Source organism: Buteo buteo, chromosome 19 (assembly GCF_964188355.1).
Source record: "Buteo buteo chromosome 19, bButBut1.hap1.1, whole genome shotgun sequence".
In the NCBI taxonomy this organism is placed as follows: Eukaryota; Metazoa; Chordata; class Aves; order Accipitriformes; family Accipitridae; genus Buteo; species Buteo buteo.
Genome location: NC_134189.1, coordinates 4,708,917 through 4,725,187, shown reverse-complemented (window position 1 = coordinate 4,725,187; position 16,271 = coordinate 4,708,917). Strand labels below are relative to the sequence as shown.

At 43.9% G+C, this 16,271-nt stretch overlaps 1 protein-coding gene across 2 annotated transcripts in view; it reads right to left on the bottom strand.

Annotated features, from left to right (window-relative positions):
- Positions 1 to 16,271, bottom strand: part of SYN3 (synapsin III) — a 176,707-nt gene that overhangs the window by 5,647 nt on the left and 154,789 nt on the right. For both annotated transcript variants that reach the window (XM_075051079.1, XM_075051078.1), the window contains 3 exons: positions 12,937 to 13,011; positions 9,464 to 9,566; positions 3,753 to 3,887 (listed from right to left, as the gene is read on the bottom strand). In XM_075051079.1, the coding sequence (XP_074907180.1) occupies positions 3,753 to 3,887; positions 9,464 to 9,566; positions 12,937 to 13,011 (313 nt within the window). The remainder of the gene's footprint in view (positions 1 to 3,752; positions 3,888 to 9,463; positions 9,567 to 12,936; positions 13,012 to 16,271) is intronic.

Sequence of the window (16,271 nt, the reverse complement as noted above, 5' to 3'; positions counted from 1 at the left end):
GAAGATGGAGACAGATAGGCTGGTACGTGCTAGATTATTTACATGAAGAACACAATGAAGAAAAGGTCTTCAAGGCTCCTGGAAGACCAGGAGAATGAGCTAAGTGATTCTGGAAATGGGAAGAAATATTTCATAGTTGGAAGCATTCAAATGAGTTTCAAGTGACTAACATAAATGTGATGAGGTTGCTGGCCCATATTTTACAGTATTTATCTGGGACTTGCAAATGGACAGGGAGGAAAATCTGGGAATTTTCCATTCATGACTTCTAGTCCTACATAGCTTGGGACACTAAACCTTGGTGTTGGTGGAGATGTACTTTCCTAATGCTGTGATACACCCTGATTAGACCAGCCAAAGAAGGGGAATCGGATCTCATATTCACCTCTACAGCCTTTGCCTACAGGCAACCCAAGGCTTCTCAGAGATGAAGGCAAACCAGGATTTTGAGGCTCAGACATGAAGGGGTGAGGGCCAGCCCAAGGTCTTCTGCCTTTGGAAGGGAAACAGTGAGGGGAAAGGATGGAGGTGAAGCAGATTGGTGAGGAGAGAACCACAGCTGTAACCATAAAACCAGGTTGTCACTAACATCTTATCCTGTCCTGGGCTCAACCAACCCAATTATCAACAGGACCAGGCTTAGCATCCTTTAAATATTCTCTCTGCTAACTTTGCAAGAATTAACATCTCTCATATCTATGCCTTTATCTGAGGCCAGCTTCTGCTCCACAATGAAACTTTGCCTTTTAGCCCCTCCCTGCTTGCTTTCTTTAATAGCTCTTGTTTGTTACCTTGCCTAAGGCTTTTTGGCAGTCTAGCTACATTATTTTGACTGATTGCCTGTTATCTACCACTTTATGAAAGAATTCTCAAAGAAATGAGGGGAAAAGAATCAAAAGGAAATTAATGGGACATTTTTCTTCACAAAAAAATAATGTCGTAGATGGTCTTAAGCCGTGGTTCTGTTCATTTATTAGTCTTCTGTGTTATTCTTTAAATTATTGTCTGAGATAATTCGTAAGGTCCATGACTCATCTACATTTTTCTACGTTACTCTTACAACTTTTTAAAAGCATATTTTGTATTTGTTCTACACTAGTCCTCTGGAGCAATAACTGTTTCTAGTGAAATGGCACATTTTTTCTTGACAGCCTAGTCACTTCCTAAATTCAGTTCGTTGGATGTAGCCATCTGGGTCTGGGGGCTTAATAGTTTTTAAAGGTATCAGTCATCATTGATTTAATCACTGTTTTTGTTCTCTCCTCTGTCTTTCTGATCAGGAAAAACTATACCTAGTTTAAGAAGTTCCCCACTTCCAGCAATTAAATTTACTAGAGTCACAACACTGTCCCTGTTGTCTTCCTTTTCTCCCTTAACTTTGGATGATTCATAGAGCCCACCAATTCTTTGGTGCGGTTCCATCTTCTGATGAACTCAAAGTATTTGTTTCATTCTTGCCTCTATCTGCTCTTCAAAATCAATTTCCATCCTTTTTACGTTCCCTTTTATTATTTGCATGATGGTGCATAAATGTCTTCTTAAATGTCAGATTTCCAAATTTGGAAATTTATTTTTTTTTTGCTTGTCTTGAATGTCCACTATCACTTTACCACTTAACTCTAGAAGTTTATTTCTTGCATACCTGGTTCAGGAGCAGATCAGAAATGTATATACACATTCTGGAAAACAATGGTGTCTCAAATAACATCCATAGAGTTTTAATGCCAGGGAGCTGATTAATTTTCTTTTTTTATTAAAATTATCTTTTCTAACTGCTTGTGTCATACCGTTACTTTTTGATATCACATCTGTCCCTTGGACATCAAACCTAATGGTACATATTCACTTTCTGAATTTGTACCTGGGTGTTTCTTAAGGCTGGTTCAAGGTGTTGTTTCCTATCGCGCTTGAATTTTGCAGTTCCAGGAAGCAGACACCTACAGAGATGGGGAACTCCCTCTGAATTGCTGTCCCACTGTGCTATTTGACTTGCTTCTTGATAGCTGCAGTGTCACATTATTATGACTTGTTGCTTCTTCCATCTCTGTCAATGCTGTGCACTCAGTTTCATGATTTCTCAGGTTTTTTTGATCCAGAGACTAGTATAGACAGCTCCAAAAATATTTATAGATATTCTGTGCATACCCATAGGATATCCAAGGGTTCATATTTCTATGTATTCAGTATTGCTGTCCTTGTATTCAGAATTGTTATTTTTCTTTGTTCTGTGGAAGTCTTCACCTGTAGCTTTAGCTCTGCATCTCACCAGCGTCACATGTAGTTACTTCTCTCTGCACATTTGTAACTATGTGTTAGAGCATTATATCAGTAATAGTAGCTTGTGCAGTTTCTGCAGTGTTCATTGTACTGAGGTCTTTCTCTATAGCAAAACACTCAACATGTTTGTGGTTTTGATTTTCGTGATTTTGTATACACATATTTGTAGGTTGTATTCTTGATGAAGATGCTTTTCTTATTTAACTCTTCCATTTGACAGCCTATCCCTCCAAGACCATTTTTTTGGTTCTTATTTTGGCCCTATTTTAGGTCTGTTGTAATCCAATCCAATCCTGTACCAGCATATTACAGATGTAGGAAACAGATGCATCTGTCCATGTTCTCAGTTTCTGTTGGCTTCCCCTTTGCTCTTAGTTTATACACTCTATATCTTAGTTATTTCAGATGGCAGTTGTTGATTTCACTTTGGCCAGAGTAAATTCCATCCCTTCTGTATGCCCTTCCCTGCCTCAAAGCATTTTTAGTGTCTATTAAATGTTTATGCCCTCACTCTAGCTAAAACTTGGTTTGGACATACCCTGAATACTCTTCATGCTGGGCACCTGGTTTAGCAGGAGTGGGCTGTCATAGGACAAAGGCAGAGAGCCATAAAGTGCTTTCTCCCATTTTTTGTCTCAAGTGGAAAGGGAAACTGCTCCAGTGCATTGCAGTCATTGTTATCCCTCAGCCTGTTTACTCTCCTGTCCTTTCTTTTGTATAGATTTGTTGTCCTCAAACCTTCGTGCTTGGTTCCCTGCTGGATACTGAAAGAGGTGTAGCACATACACCTGGAGACACAGATTATATTCTGGTGTGTTTCATTTATACAGAACTGCCACTGGGAAATGTGGCACTAAGGTTAGATGCATTTGATGCTCAAAATGAAATGTACACAAGAAGCGTCAAGGGGTCAGTTTAAATGCAAAAATGACAGGTTCTTATATGAATTCAGCATTAGTCAAGCCTCCCCGATGAAAGGAGTGAAGGGCATCCCCAAAGAAGAAAGGCTGCAGTAAGGAATGGAGCAACTCTTGGCGGAAGTTCCCACTTTCCGTTCTGGGAAGCACAGATTTTCATCAGGGATGCAAAAACTGGAATGAAACCTATTCTGAAGGATGGTGTTAGATGGACATGGAGTTGGGCGTTACAAGCACCTCTAAAAATGGCTGTCTTCCATATGAATCTATGAATTTAGCAAGCCAGAATGTCTAGACGCATGGCCCACACTACCAGTGTGATACCACAGTTATACGGAAGGAGGGAAAGGGGGAGGGAGGTGTTTCTTGGGGGACCCACTTCAAAGAGTCTACGGAAGACTTCTTTGGAGGAGCAGGAGTCAATCTATCCAGTACACTCCCATATGGGACTGTTCAACTCACTGACATGTCTGACTACCTGACACCCACAGGGAGGAGAAAGAGAAAAAAAAGTTCAGGAAAACAACTTGGCCATAAGATCTCTCTATTTACTCATACCCAAGGCCTCAGCGGTGATGGCGTAGATCCAGCAGTGATGACAAGCTGAGTCATTTTGGAAACAACCAGATCGGCTATAAGCTGTCTGTCCTCTTCCACATGTTCCCCAATCAGGGGCATCGAGCTGTCCATCACCTGCCACAGGAGGGAAAAACAACAGTTAGTAACGAGGTTTCCTGGTGGCTTCTGCCTGTTTGAACTCACCTCTCACACCAACCTGCTTTGTGTCTCCACAGCCTTGCCAACACCTCTAGTCACCACTCCCCTCCATGCTGAAACATGCTTGGCTTTCCTAGGTGTGGGATGGGATTTCACTTAGTTTTTTTTGGAAATGGCATGTACTTCCCCCTACTCCCCATCTTCCTTCGCTTCACAACTTGGAAGCCAAGCCAAGACTTCTGGTGGCTGGAGGCTTTCTAAAACAACTGAACACAAATGTGCTTCTTCACATGTCCTGAGGAGATGCCTCTGATGGATGAGGTCTCTCTGGCATTTCCCCAGAGTATTTGGGGGTGACATTGCAACAGAAGGGGCCACAGGAGAAGGGAAACAACACGTACCAAAGGAGATGAGAGCAACAGGGTCTGGAGGAAACCAGGAGACATTTGGAATTAATCAATGCAAAGCACTGCACCCTGAGAGGGGAAATAAACACCACAGCAGTGTAATGAATAGGATGTCACCCAAACAACAGCACCCAATGCAGGAAAGTAAACTTATGCTTGTCTTCTTGATATTGTTGCGATACAACCGCTTCCCAAGCAAGTACTACAACAGTGCTGGGGAATGCTGGGAAGCAAGACTGTGAGGATGGGGAAAGGAGAACTGTCAAAGGGTCTTTGAGGTAAGAAATGGTCTGACAACAACAATAATAACGAATGCACAGCAGACCCTCAGCTGTATAGCAGTGCTAAACATAATTTTCAACAGTTCATCATAAATCAAGTGCTTTGCAAACATTAGCTAAATCCCACAGGAAGAACTGCACTATGATGAAGTTAAGATTCAGCTGGAGTAAATATAATTGTACCAAAATATCAGGGTTGGAAAAGTTTATTTTATTTTGCTTTTATTTTTAAACCAAACATTAAAAACCCTGGAAATGCAGAGTTAAAGGTTGCATTGCTCAAGAAAGGCACTGACTCACGCTCAGATAACAATCGGAAGTGTACTCCACCCTGGCAAGGCTGCAAGAGTCCACTCTTGGAGTGAAATGGAAAGTTTTGCACCCTTTTTTTTCAGATTTAAAATAAGGGAGATCAGTGAGGTGAGTTCATCGAGTTTGTATTCTAGTCTGTTCTTGCAGATTAATTTGGATTCTTTTCTATAGGTGTGTCGTATGAGCACAAGAGAAGCTGCGTAGGAAGGTTTAACTGGGGTTTGCATGAAGAGTGGGTTGGTGTTTGTATCCATGGCCCACTTGACCCAGGGAGTGAAAGAAAGAGGTTAGAAAATTAGATGGCAGTGCTCAGCTAAATACACAAAGTGGCTTTTCATTCCACTGTCCACTTCACTGTTTCTCTGTTAAAAAATGACGTGGGGAAAGGCGATGTTTCCTAGCAGTGGCAGGGAATGGCCAGTTTCCATCTGTGTCTCACTAGCCAGGAGCTCCTGGGGGCCCTCCAGCAGGTTCCTGTGCAGGTTTCTCTCTCTTCCACTCCCACCTTAAAAGCATTCCCATTTCATTTGGCAATTCCAGTCCACGCCTGAGAAAAGAGGTCTCCCAGCTCCCTGTGCGGTGCTGTGCGAGGCGCTGTGCGAGGGACCTGTCTGACCACCAGATGATGCCATTACTCTGCTAACAAGCTGGCCAGCCAAGCCTAGCTCCTGACTCCCTAACCCTCTCTGTGAGTAACTGAGACACAGCTCTGGTCCAAACACCCCAACCCCCCCATTTCCCCATCTTAAGGACTGCTTTCCCCTATTTCTGTGGCAGCAGTGGCTGGAGAAGAAGGGGAAGATGCTGTTTCATAAAACAAAGGCACCAGGGGCAATGCACCCTGGAGCAGGTCCCACCCGAACCAGTGAAGGTACACGAGGGATGATGGTATCTGCTGTCCTGCTGTGTAGTGTCTGGCAGGGGAACGTGAGCTGTGGGAGACTGCAAATATGGGAATGAACAATCACATGCATAAGGGAAGGCCTTTGAAAACGACAGTGATTTCTGTGGGCAAAATGACACAGCTGGTTGCCACTGAACTGAAAAGGAGCATGAGATGTCACCTTGTCTGTCCTCTGGGAACTGGGCAGATGTGAATGCTAATGCTGAAATAAATCAAACGGCTGAGAGGGGTACATGAATCACAGACAGATTGCACTCATCTCTTCCTGGGGAGATCACAGAACAGCTGGGCAAGACAAGAAGACGTCGGCACATATGGACCCGGCCTTTGTAGCTGCCCAAGGTCAGTAGCTGCTCCTGATGCAGCTGCTGTTGCCTGATAAGGTGTATGAGGGGGGAGCGGAAAGCAGCCGGGCAGAGAAGAGACTCAGGAAAACCCTATCCCAGTCCTCCCCCTGTGCCTATCTGACACTGAGGCCTGAAGGCTGGACTTGTTATTCCATGCTCTGATGTGCAAGAGCAGAGTGTTAGGTGATTTTTAGGGAAGGAAGGAAGGAAACAGATGATTAGACCTATCAAAAGAAATTATATGGCTGTGCTAAAGGGACAGGCAGGACTTCTTGCAGGGCAGCAAGGCGTATGTCTAGTAACACAGCTTAGCTGTATGGCAGGTGGGGCTTAGCTGATGCAGGAGGAAGAATAAATCACATGGATCATTTTTCTTGCCCTCTACTCGCTCCATATTTATCAGCATAACAGACATGTGGAAAAGGGTTAGATTACAAAAAAAAAGGGTGTGGGGAGATTATTAAACCATACATGCTGCTGAGCTCTTTTGAGAATCTGGCTGCTAACAGTGGTACTGAACTTGCACCGTTTTGAGGATCTGGCCTTCTGATCAAGTGCTGACTATTCATGCTGAATATTTCCTTAAAGTGACAAAGTTGATTAAAGTAGAAGGAAAAGAAGTACCAGCATTTACCATTAAATTCACAGCTGTTTTAATAGAATGAAACTTTGAAGAAATCTATTGATTTCTTCAAAGTTTTCAATACAAGCCATGAAAATGGTACATAAGTGTGCTAGTGCTTTGAAAGGGCAGAAACATACTAGATTCTGCTGTTTGCCATGGGAAAAGAAAAGAAGGTGAAGTTCAAGTAACAGCAAATACCATGGGTGCAAGATTACTCTTGTGCTGGGTTGATAACTCATCTGTCTTAATCTGATGATTCTGTTTGCAACAAACCACTGTGATAAATCTCAGTTCATAGAACTGCCCATCACTACCTCTGCGAATCTTTGCTAGAGAACTGCTTTGCACTGTGAAAATTAATTACTGCCTGCAATTGCATTGTGCAAATTCCTTATTTGTTCAGCCCATTTAGGCATGCTTTCTTGTAAAATGTCACAGCACACTGTTCCTTCTCACCAAGAAAAATACAACTGTCGCACTGTCAAATAACTTTTTTCTCCCACTATCAAAAGAAAAAAGCAAAATAAAGGATCAGTTTCAGACCAAGAAAAGTACCACAGAGTGTAGGCTGGAGGCAATTAATTACTTGTCAGCATCTCTCTCAGATCTGCATAAAGTAGAAAAGGTGCCTGTTTGGCTTTGTTCTGCTCTTTGTATTGCACTGCTCTACTCCTTTCCCTACAACAACGTCCATCAGCCTGGCGTCTGAATGCCTGCTAGATATCGGTACATCAGGTCTGCTCAATCATGTTCTCTACTGGGATAATTCAGCATGACCCATCTGAAGTTGATGTGTTTCTTCTGATTTGTGTCATGTTAGATCTATTGCTTTTTACCTTGGTCTCAGAGAGTGGAGTATTAGCGTGCATTTCTCTCTGTGTGCAAGCTGATGATGGCTGTTAGCGTACAGATGTGCTTTTCATCCCGTCAGTCACACACGGGGGCAGATGTGAAAACCCAGAGGTATACCCAGACAGAGGCATATAACCCTTAAGCACAGAATTAGCCGTGTGTGCACGTACATGGGCTTATGTGCAAGAACTGATGCAGTGATATGAAAACCACATCTCACATCTGAACATGTATGGACACAGTCCACATGTCCTTGCAGTCGTCTCTAGCAAGACTGCTTTCTTGCTCTTCCTTTCTTAGCTACATGTGCATAGAGATATAAAAGTGCACGGCAAGGAGATGGTCTGCTCTGGGGGATGCTGATGAATTACATACAGGAGCAGACCCATCAGCCGTGGCCCCATCACTTCGGGAAAAGACGGAGGCTCGCCAGCGCTTGGTTGCTGGCAGCACGCTTATATCACATGGCCTTTGACAGGTCACTGCTCCCCGGAGAGCGGATACATAATGCAGGAATGCACAGTTGCTGGAGGGCTCATGTGGTTCTCATCAGCATCCCAACCCTCAGCGGGTGGGACTGCTCTCCCACACATAGCTTTCCAGTGTGTCAGCACCCCTGCATGAAGCCATAGGCTGGCTCTGCTCATCTTCCTCAGCTGGCCTGTGTTGGTGGAGTTTACAGCAGGTCAGATGCTGTGCCTTCTTGAGTCACATAGTGATAGAGGCACTTGCTTACTTGCCAGATTTTCTCTCCCCCAGAGTGTCTCTTAAGTTTCCACTTTGATTTTCTGGCCATCTTTTCCTTCTCTGCCCTGTTAGGATGACCCGAACATGCTATTTACCCCACTCCCACATCTGCCGCCTGGCCTGGCAAGGAGCACGTTGAACTTTAGCTCTTAGAGCCACAGTCTGTCTAGCTCTGAACACAAAAGTTTGTAGTCCACACTGCCCATAGTAACACTGTGCTGCTTTATCTTGCTGGTCTGTTATTGTAGTGAATACTGTCCAGGCAAAAGATTTTAGAAAATACACCTGTTCTTTAAATTAAATTGTTCCTGATACTTATGGACCTTTTTGCTACACTCATTTATTTTGCTCTTTTAAATTAGATGCAGCTAGGATTTTTGTTACTGAATTTCCCTTTAAAGTGATTGGAGAATGACAGATTCATTCAGAGAGAAACTGAGATTTTTAATGGACTGAATCACCTGCCGGACCTCTGTGTAGATAATTGGGGAAGGTTAACATGACTAACATGCTAGCATCATCTGGTGTCTGAATTCAGGTTGGGCTGAATATGAGCATGTTTATTCATGATGTTGTTGATCCCTACTAGCAGCTATGAGAGATGCATTGGCTTTGCAAGTGCTTAGCCTAGGAAGGATGGTTCTGGGGGACTGGTGCAGAGACAAACCAAACTATGGATGCTGCCACCAGCACTTGCAGGCTGTTATGTGCTCAATAAGAAGGCATCTGTCCCATGCTGGTAACATTCTGCACTGTGGGGATTTATCAGCTGGAAAGCTGGGGTGGCCAAGCAGTCTTTGGCTCTCCATTTCCTTTCACAGTCCACATTGAGAAATGAAGGCACTTCAGTCCTGACACTTTGCTGCATATCTGCCAGTTCAGCTGGGACTCTAAATCAGTTTCTTGCCTATTGGTGGGCCACAGCTTGGAGGATACAGGTGGGCACAGAGGAACAGTGACTGCTGGACCACGCACCCAGGGACAAGCGAGCACATTGGTGCATGTGAACTCTGAGGGACCGTGTTTGCAGATACACTTCCCAAAAGAGACTTGCATTCAGGTTCCCCATGCTCTCACCTCAATGATATAGTCTTTTCCATCTTTGCTGTGGACAGCTTTGACAGCGCAGATGTCAAGACCTCCAAACATTTCCGCACAGGCATCTGCCCAGAGTCTGTACCTGCAGAAACCACAGAAGCATGGCCTAGGATTAGCTGTCATTAGGTAGTCCACCAAATACAGCCACCCATCCCACTGCCCACAGGAGCACAAAGAGATTCAGGAGCCCTTTTTATCACAAGGCATATTTCATATGCTTTGCTGCATCATTGCCTCCCTCTCTTGCAAGGGAGATGGAGCAAAAAAAAGAATCTTGCCTAAAGTTTCCCTTCATTTCAGGTTGTTTCAATCCTGTCCTCAAAGCCACCTTAAAATGTTTCTTTCCTTCCTTGGTGTTTACATCAGATCTCCAGTTGGTTGTCATTTAGCCAAGCTATAAATATTTAGCTCATTTAATCTCCCACTAGTGTTGGCCCCTTAGCGTTTTTATTGGCTTTGCCTGAAAGCCCTCCATTATGCAGGCAGCTTTCTCCCGATAAGACATCCTGCACATTGGGGATGGAATAAGATCGGAAAGCGAGTGCAGAATTTAGCAAGGAGTAGCCATCCCCTCCCTGATCTGTAACCCAGCAGCTCCTGCTTTTTTACAATTTACTCTTTCAATTTCATCCTTTAACAGTCTCCTGCCTCCCTTCTATCCCCTGGGCATTGCTTCTATCCAGGCAGTCCCATCACGTGGACCAGGCACTGTTTTGTTAGAGGGAGAGCTACAGGCTGCAGCCCTTTTCTCTAGCCGTTCCAGGATAGGAACGTGAGCTGGTGCCCCCTTAGCTATCCCGACGCCAGAGGAGGAGAGAGAATGACAAGAGGCGTATTATGGGGGGACCGCATCCCCCTGCTGTGGAAACGAGGAGGGAATGAGGTGGCCTGGTTTTATTTCCTGTGCAGCTGTGCCGCAGTCCTGACCATTTCAATAAAAATAATCTCAGAACAGCAGATCTGTAAGCAGGACTATGACAAGATGCGGAGAGGGGAGGGAAGGCCACGGTCTCATGAAAACGCTGACATTTTGCAGACCCTACAGGGACTGGGAAAAGAGCTGTTCTGGCCAAAGAACAAGCTTATGTCCTTGAAGCCAGACAGAGTCCCCATAGCTTGACAATATAATGATCAACTTGTGCGAACACAATGTCTGTGGGAAGAAACAAGAATATGGCTTATATGACTACCGGTGCTCTCTTATCCCTCATGAGGAGACCAAGTACATACACCCCAGCCCCCCTGAGGAAAACAGAACCCGAAGAGGAGCCACTAGCATAAGGAGGAGGAGAACTATGGACCCCATGAGCCAGGCAGGAGGCATGGCGAGTCCCCCTCGTGCACTGCTGTGGCCCCACTCCCTGGGACAGCGTGGTGGGAACCACCTCTCTTCCTGAGGGACGTCTCTAGGTGTCTGGGTTCAGCAGCCAAGCTCAGGGAATTGTTGTCCATGCCAGAGACCCTGATAGCTACATGTCTTCAACGTTGCTGGCCCTAGGTGAGCACTGGGAGGCGTCAAGGCTGCTGGGGTGGACAGAAGAGCGTATTTATGCATATGCGTCCAGGTAGCATTTGCAGAGGATTTACTGCCATTTTGCCTAGTATTACCTGAACTTGTCAATCCTTTGGGCTACCGTTCAGTACAGTAGGTACTTCAGGTTGGTCCTACTCATCACAACATTTCAGCACGCTCCTGCCTTGTTGCATGCACTGACGACTCATGGATTTCAACGGGATTTGTTGCATTTATGGCTGGATAAGGCTAGAGTGGTGAATTGTGGTACTACAGTTATAAAATGAAACTTCAAAATGCAGTGTGGCAGGCTGGCAGGAACCTGGGTTTTAGTCCTACAACACTGTAATGAGGGAATGTCTACCCTTTGTCTCTCTAGCTTTAGCTGTGTTAAAAACGACTGGGATGCATAATAATAATGTGCAGTTCCCACAGTCCTATTAGGGTCTTGCAGAGTCACCTTCAGCATCTGATTTGGGGCTTGGCTTGGCTTCCCTGTTTCACAGAAGTAAAGGTGCAGAAGGGACCTTAGATGATCACTTGCAAAACTCTTGTACCCCAAAGAGGAGACATTTCTTTAATCTGGTCCAAAAGAGTGCAGAGATTCCCCATCTCCTCCAGGCAATCCATTTCTGTGCTATGCGATCCTTACCATTAGGAAATACAGGAAATGTTCAAACGAACCTTTTCTGCTATAATTTAAGCCCATTATTTCTTACACTACAGTACTAGTAATATAAGGAGTGAGTAATGCCCTATTAGTAGCCTTTTACATATTTGAAGAGCTTGTGCCCTGTAAGTTTTTTCATCTTTGGGTTGAAGTGGTGCTCAGCTTGTGGACTTCTTCCAGCTTTGTGACAGCTAATGAAGGAAAGTGAACCTCTGCACTCCAGACATAGATTCATTATGCATGAGTCTACACCTCTACTGGAAAAATATCAGTGGTCTGCTAGCTGAAAAAGGTGGTAAAATTTTTCAATTGTTTGCAATTTTTGCATGCTTTTCTCATAGGCTGATTATGTTTTCTTTGAGTGTTCCCTTTATTGTCCTTTGGGCTTTCTGCAGCTCCTTGCTATCTCTCTTCAGATGTGGTGCCCAAACCTGGACAGACTCAGAATTAATCGTGATCCTGACAAATTGGGGGTATAATCTGAAAAAATCTTAGATTCACTAGGGATGAGTGCCTACATGTGATCTATGGATTCTATAAATCTATGAATAATCTACTTAAATAGGATGGAGAAGAAGTGACTTGATAGCAGTTCTGCAGAATACAGTTTGGGAGTTACAGGAAAACTTAAGTTACCACATCAACAATGTCATGCAGTTGCAGTATTAGCAAATATCACAGTGATTTGAATATATGGAAGTACAATCTGCAAATTTTAGTCTGTAAAATGCTTGAGGCAATTCCTTCTGCTGTGTTCAGCAGTGAGAAGACCTTAGCTAAAACAGTGTCCACTTTGGGGAGACTAATGCAAAAAAGTGCTTTCAACACTTCAGCTGACAGATTTTTCCCTCTGTTGAGCAGAAGAAAAACACTTTTTTGTGTCTGCCTCTCATTAGTAATGTACTTAGAATAACTTCTTGTTACTTCTTGTTTTGTGCTGTGACCTTTCTGATTTTATCCGTACATGTTTGTGCTCATGTGCTTGACCTTAGCATGCTGGTCTTGTTTCCTGTGGCTACATTCACTAAAGATCTAATGATTTAGCAATGTTGGTCGCTAGTTGTACTTCCAGTCTGTTCTCCAAAATAGGACAGTTTGCCTTTGTGCCCTTAGTATTTTTTTAAGGAAACACTCGGTCTTTTAAACTCCTTTATCCAGCCTCCCGGGAGACCTCACTTACCATTTCCCTCAATTAACCAAAGTCTGAAACACAGTTCCTCCCTTCTAACCCAAGAATAGCTAATACTGTCTTGAAACCCTCTTCTTTACCTCTCTGTCATTGCGATCTGTTCTAGCATTGCAGAACCTGTGTTTGCCTTCCAGTTTCCAGAGATGGACGTCCTCCTAGGAAAACAAACCAAAAACATAACCAGAACATGAAAATACACTCCTGCCCCATCCTCCCTCATACTGTAGTCCTTATTCTTGACTCAGTCCTTGTACAGGAGGGGATGAGGTGAGGTTTCTTCCTCACAGAAGCCTTTGCAAATCCTGCCTCAACAACACTCCATACAGGATATGTTGTTCAGACTCATGAAAAACTGAATGAGGAGTTAGACAGGGAAATCTCCAAGGAATCTTGAGTACACATCAAGCTCTGTGAGTACTTACTTTCTTTATACATGAGGCCCAGGAGAGCTGAAATGTCTGTAGAAGATCTCTGGGATAATCACCTTTGTGTTCTGCAATGGGTAGCATCCTCCGTCCATGGAAGAGTGACTCTCCAGGCAAACATCTGCCTGAGCAGCTTCACAAATGTCAGCTCTGACATTCTGGGTCTTCTTTGATTTCAATCGTACTGGTGTCATAGAATATATGATTATACCCTCTTTTCACTGACTTTTCATTGACCTGTCTGTGGCTCAATGTGTCTGGACTTGGAAAATTTATAATTGCAAAATTGTTGGAGTCTTGTTAGCTGCAACTGATGGTTAATTTCCAAAAAAGGTACTGTTGCTGGCAAATCCTGGGTTTCACCAACATCCATCAAGGGGTAAAAATTTTCCTTTTCTTAACCTTAGGCACGAGGCAAACCTTGGACAGCCTGCTGTGACAATATTGTGCAGATAACCCTGGCATAGTGTACAAGCTAGCACAAGTCAACAAGCTGGCAGGATACATCCAGGGAGAGTCTCCTTGCCAAAGAAGATTTAGGTAGAGATTTATGAGGGGAGTATGAAGTGTGATCCAACACTTCAACATGAGGTTTTGGGAACCCTCTCTGCCAGTTCTCTCACCTTTTCAACATGATGTGGAAAAGAGACTCTGAACTTGCAAAACTAGGTGAAGCAGTGGTAATACTGATGTCCTGCTAGACTATAAACCTGGATCGTTACAGTTGACTACCTAAGGTTCCCCTTTACTCTGGCAAGGGACAGCCTGCAGTCCTTTTTCCATTTCTCTTCTAAAGTGGTATGTATAGGTCCTGTGAAATTTAAATGGTCTTTGTAACCATATTTAAAGGAGTGGGAGGGGGGCCAAAGGAGCATGATTACTATGTTGAATAACCGTGTTTCCGTAGTTGACTCTTGTCCCTTGTTCCCTTCACCCAACATCCATCTTCCTGCCCTACTTCCTAAGCAAAAGAATGTATTCCTCCTCAAGCTTTGACTGTTACGACTGCTTTGATGGCCTGTAAGGTCAGTGTTAAACCCTCAGCCTCTCTTTTTCTTTTGACGTGGGATTCTTAGGATTATGTTTTTCAGTTCTGCAATGGGAAGAGCCACTCTTTATTAACATTTAGGTTCAGAAAATTGCCCTGCAGTGGCAGATGGCATCCAGAATCCCATTAGTACTGATGAGAACTCCTGGAGTCTGATTAGTGGCAAGATGATTGGATATCAGTGTTTAGAAAATGTGGCTGGCATACCAAATGTAAGCAGCTGTGTTGTCCCTAAGAAAACCAAACCACAGCTATATGGTTTTACAAGGAAAATTGATGTGGGAAAGCTCCCCAAATTAGAACTCTGCTCTAGCTGTTGGGCTGATTGGTTTGACTTGTTTATGCCTACCCATCTCCAGCAAATACTGGGCATAAGACATAAAATATTTCTCTCAGCTGTATCCTTAACTTTCCTGCTAGGGAACTTTCCTGCTTAAAATAGAAAAGCTTCGTTTGAAGCCCTCCGGACCAGTGACCAAATTCCTACACCCTAGCCTCTGTCAAGATCACTCCCTGCCAAGCATGTCTGAGCAGTTCATGTGTCAAGTGTGCCAGCAAATTCTTCTTCTTTTTTCTTTCCCTTTTTATATTCAACCTGAATACAGAAAGGAGACTGAAGACAAAAATCTTTCCCTAAAGATGCTCTGCCTCAAACCCCATTTCTCTCAGGGAATGAAAGTCAAAGCGCTTGCAATCATCCTAAACATCAGGGTGCCACAACAGCATACAGTCAGTACCTTAAAGGAAAGGGCCCCAGGCTTTTAGGGATCAGTTGATGAAGCAGATCCGTGACCAAGACACTTTCAGCATTGCTTAGGATAAGTGGATAAACTAGCAGATCATGGGCTGTTGGTGTCCTATACTCACCATCTCCAAGCTGGGCCATTTCAGTCTAAAAGTAGCTCTAGTTTAGACACAGTTGGTGTTGTATCCCCTGCAGAGCATATTGAACTGCATTTGAGGTGACAAGATCAGAAGTCATGCTCATGAAACTAGAAAGGAACGGATATCACCCTCTTACTAAGAGCTGGTGGCAAGGACTATCCCACCCCTGAAAGTCAGCAGCTCCTGGCTTCATTCAAAGTGAACAATATTTCATGAGTCTTAACTGGAAATAATCCCTCTGTTTGCCCGCAGTTTGGGTGAAGGTGGGAGTGTAATTTCTGCACCAATTTCCCCTGCCACATGAGCAGTATCCGTATTTTCTCTTCACCAGTATTACAGTGACAGTCAAATACCTTTGGTGGAATTTAAGGCATGTATCACACGCTGCTTATCTGCTGTTTTGAGACTGGCCCAAGGCATGGGCTAAGTAGGTGTTTGTTAGTAGTGTAAATCTGGAGTCACTGCACTGAAGTCAATGGGAAACTGAACTCAAGCCTTGGGTCATGGGCTGGAAGGAAGTGCATTGAACATCTGGGGTGGGGAGGAATGCATGAGTCACCCTGCAGCATCCTCCCTCTGGCAGATGCTTGGTGCAAAGTAAACATGTTCTGGAGAATTTCGGTACAGTCTTTTCTCAGAAAGAAGGGGGCTTGTAAAATCTATATGTGTGGGTGAAGGTATAAAAACACTGGGAAGATTCCATGGCTCACAGATCAAAGTAATTCACTTAGTATGACACTACTGCAGATGCTGTAATTGCCTTTGAGGCTGAGATTTGCTAGCATGACTAATGATTTTGAGTCTTCTATTTGAGACACCAGTGAGAGCTCTGATATTTTGGGTGCTTTTACCTCTGTCCTTGGACACAGTAGGGACTTATTTATAACATAGAAATAACCTTCTGTTCTGTCTGATGCTGGGAGAGAGGAACAGCCCCCGATGGGACTGACTAAACTGCTCTCCCAAGCTTACATCCATAAATGGCTCTCTCAATATAAGTCAACCTTCTGGGTTAGCAAGTCGCTGGGTGAATTTTGCTGTTTGCTTTCTTTGCTAA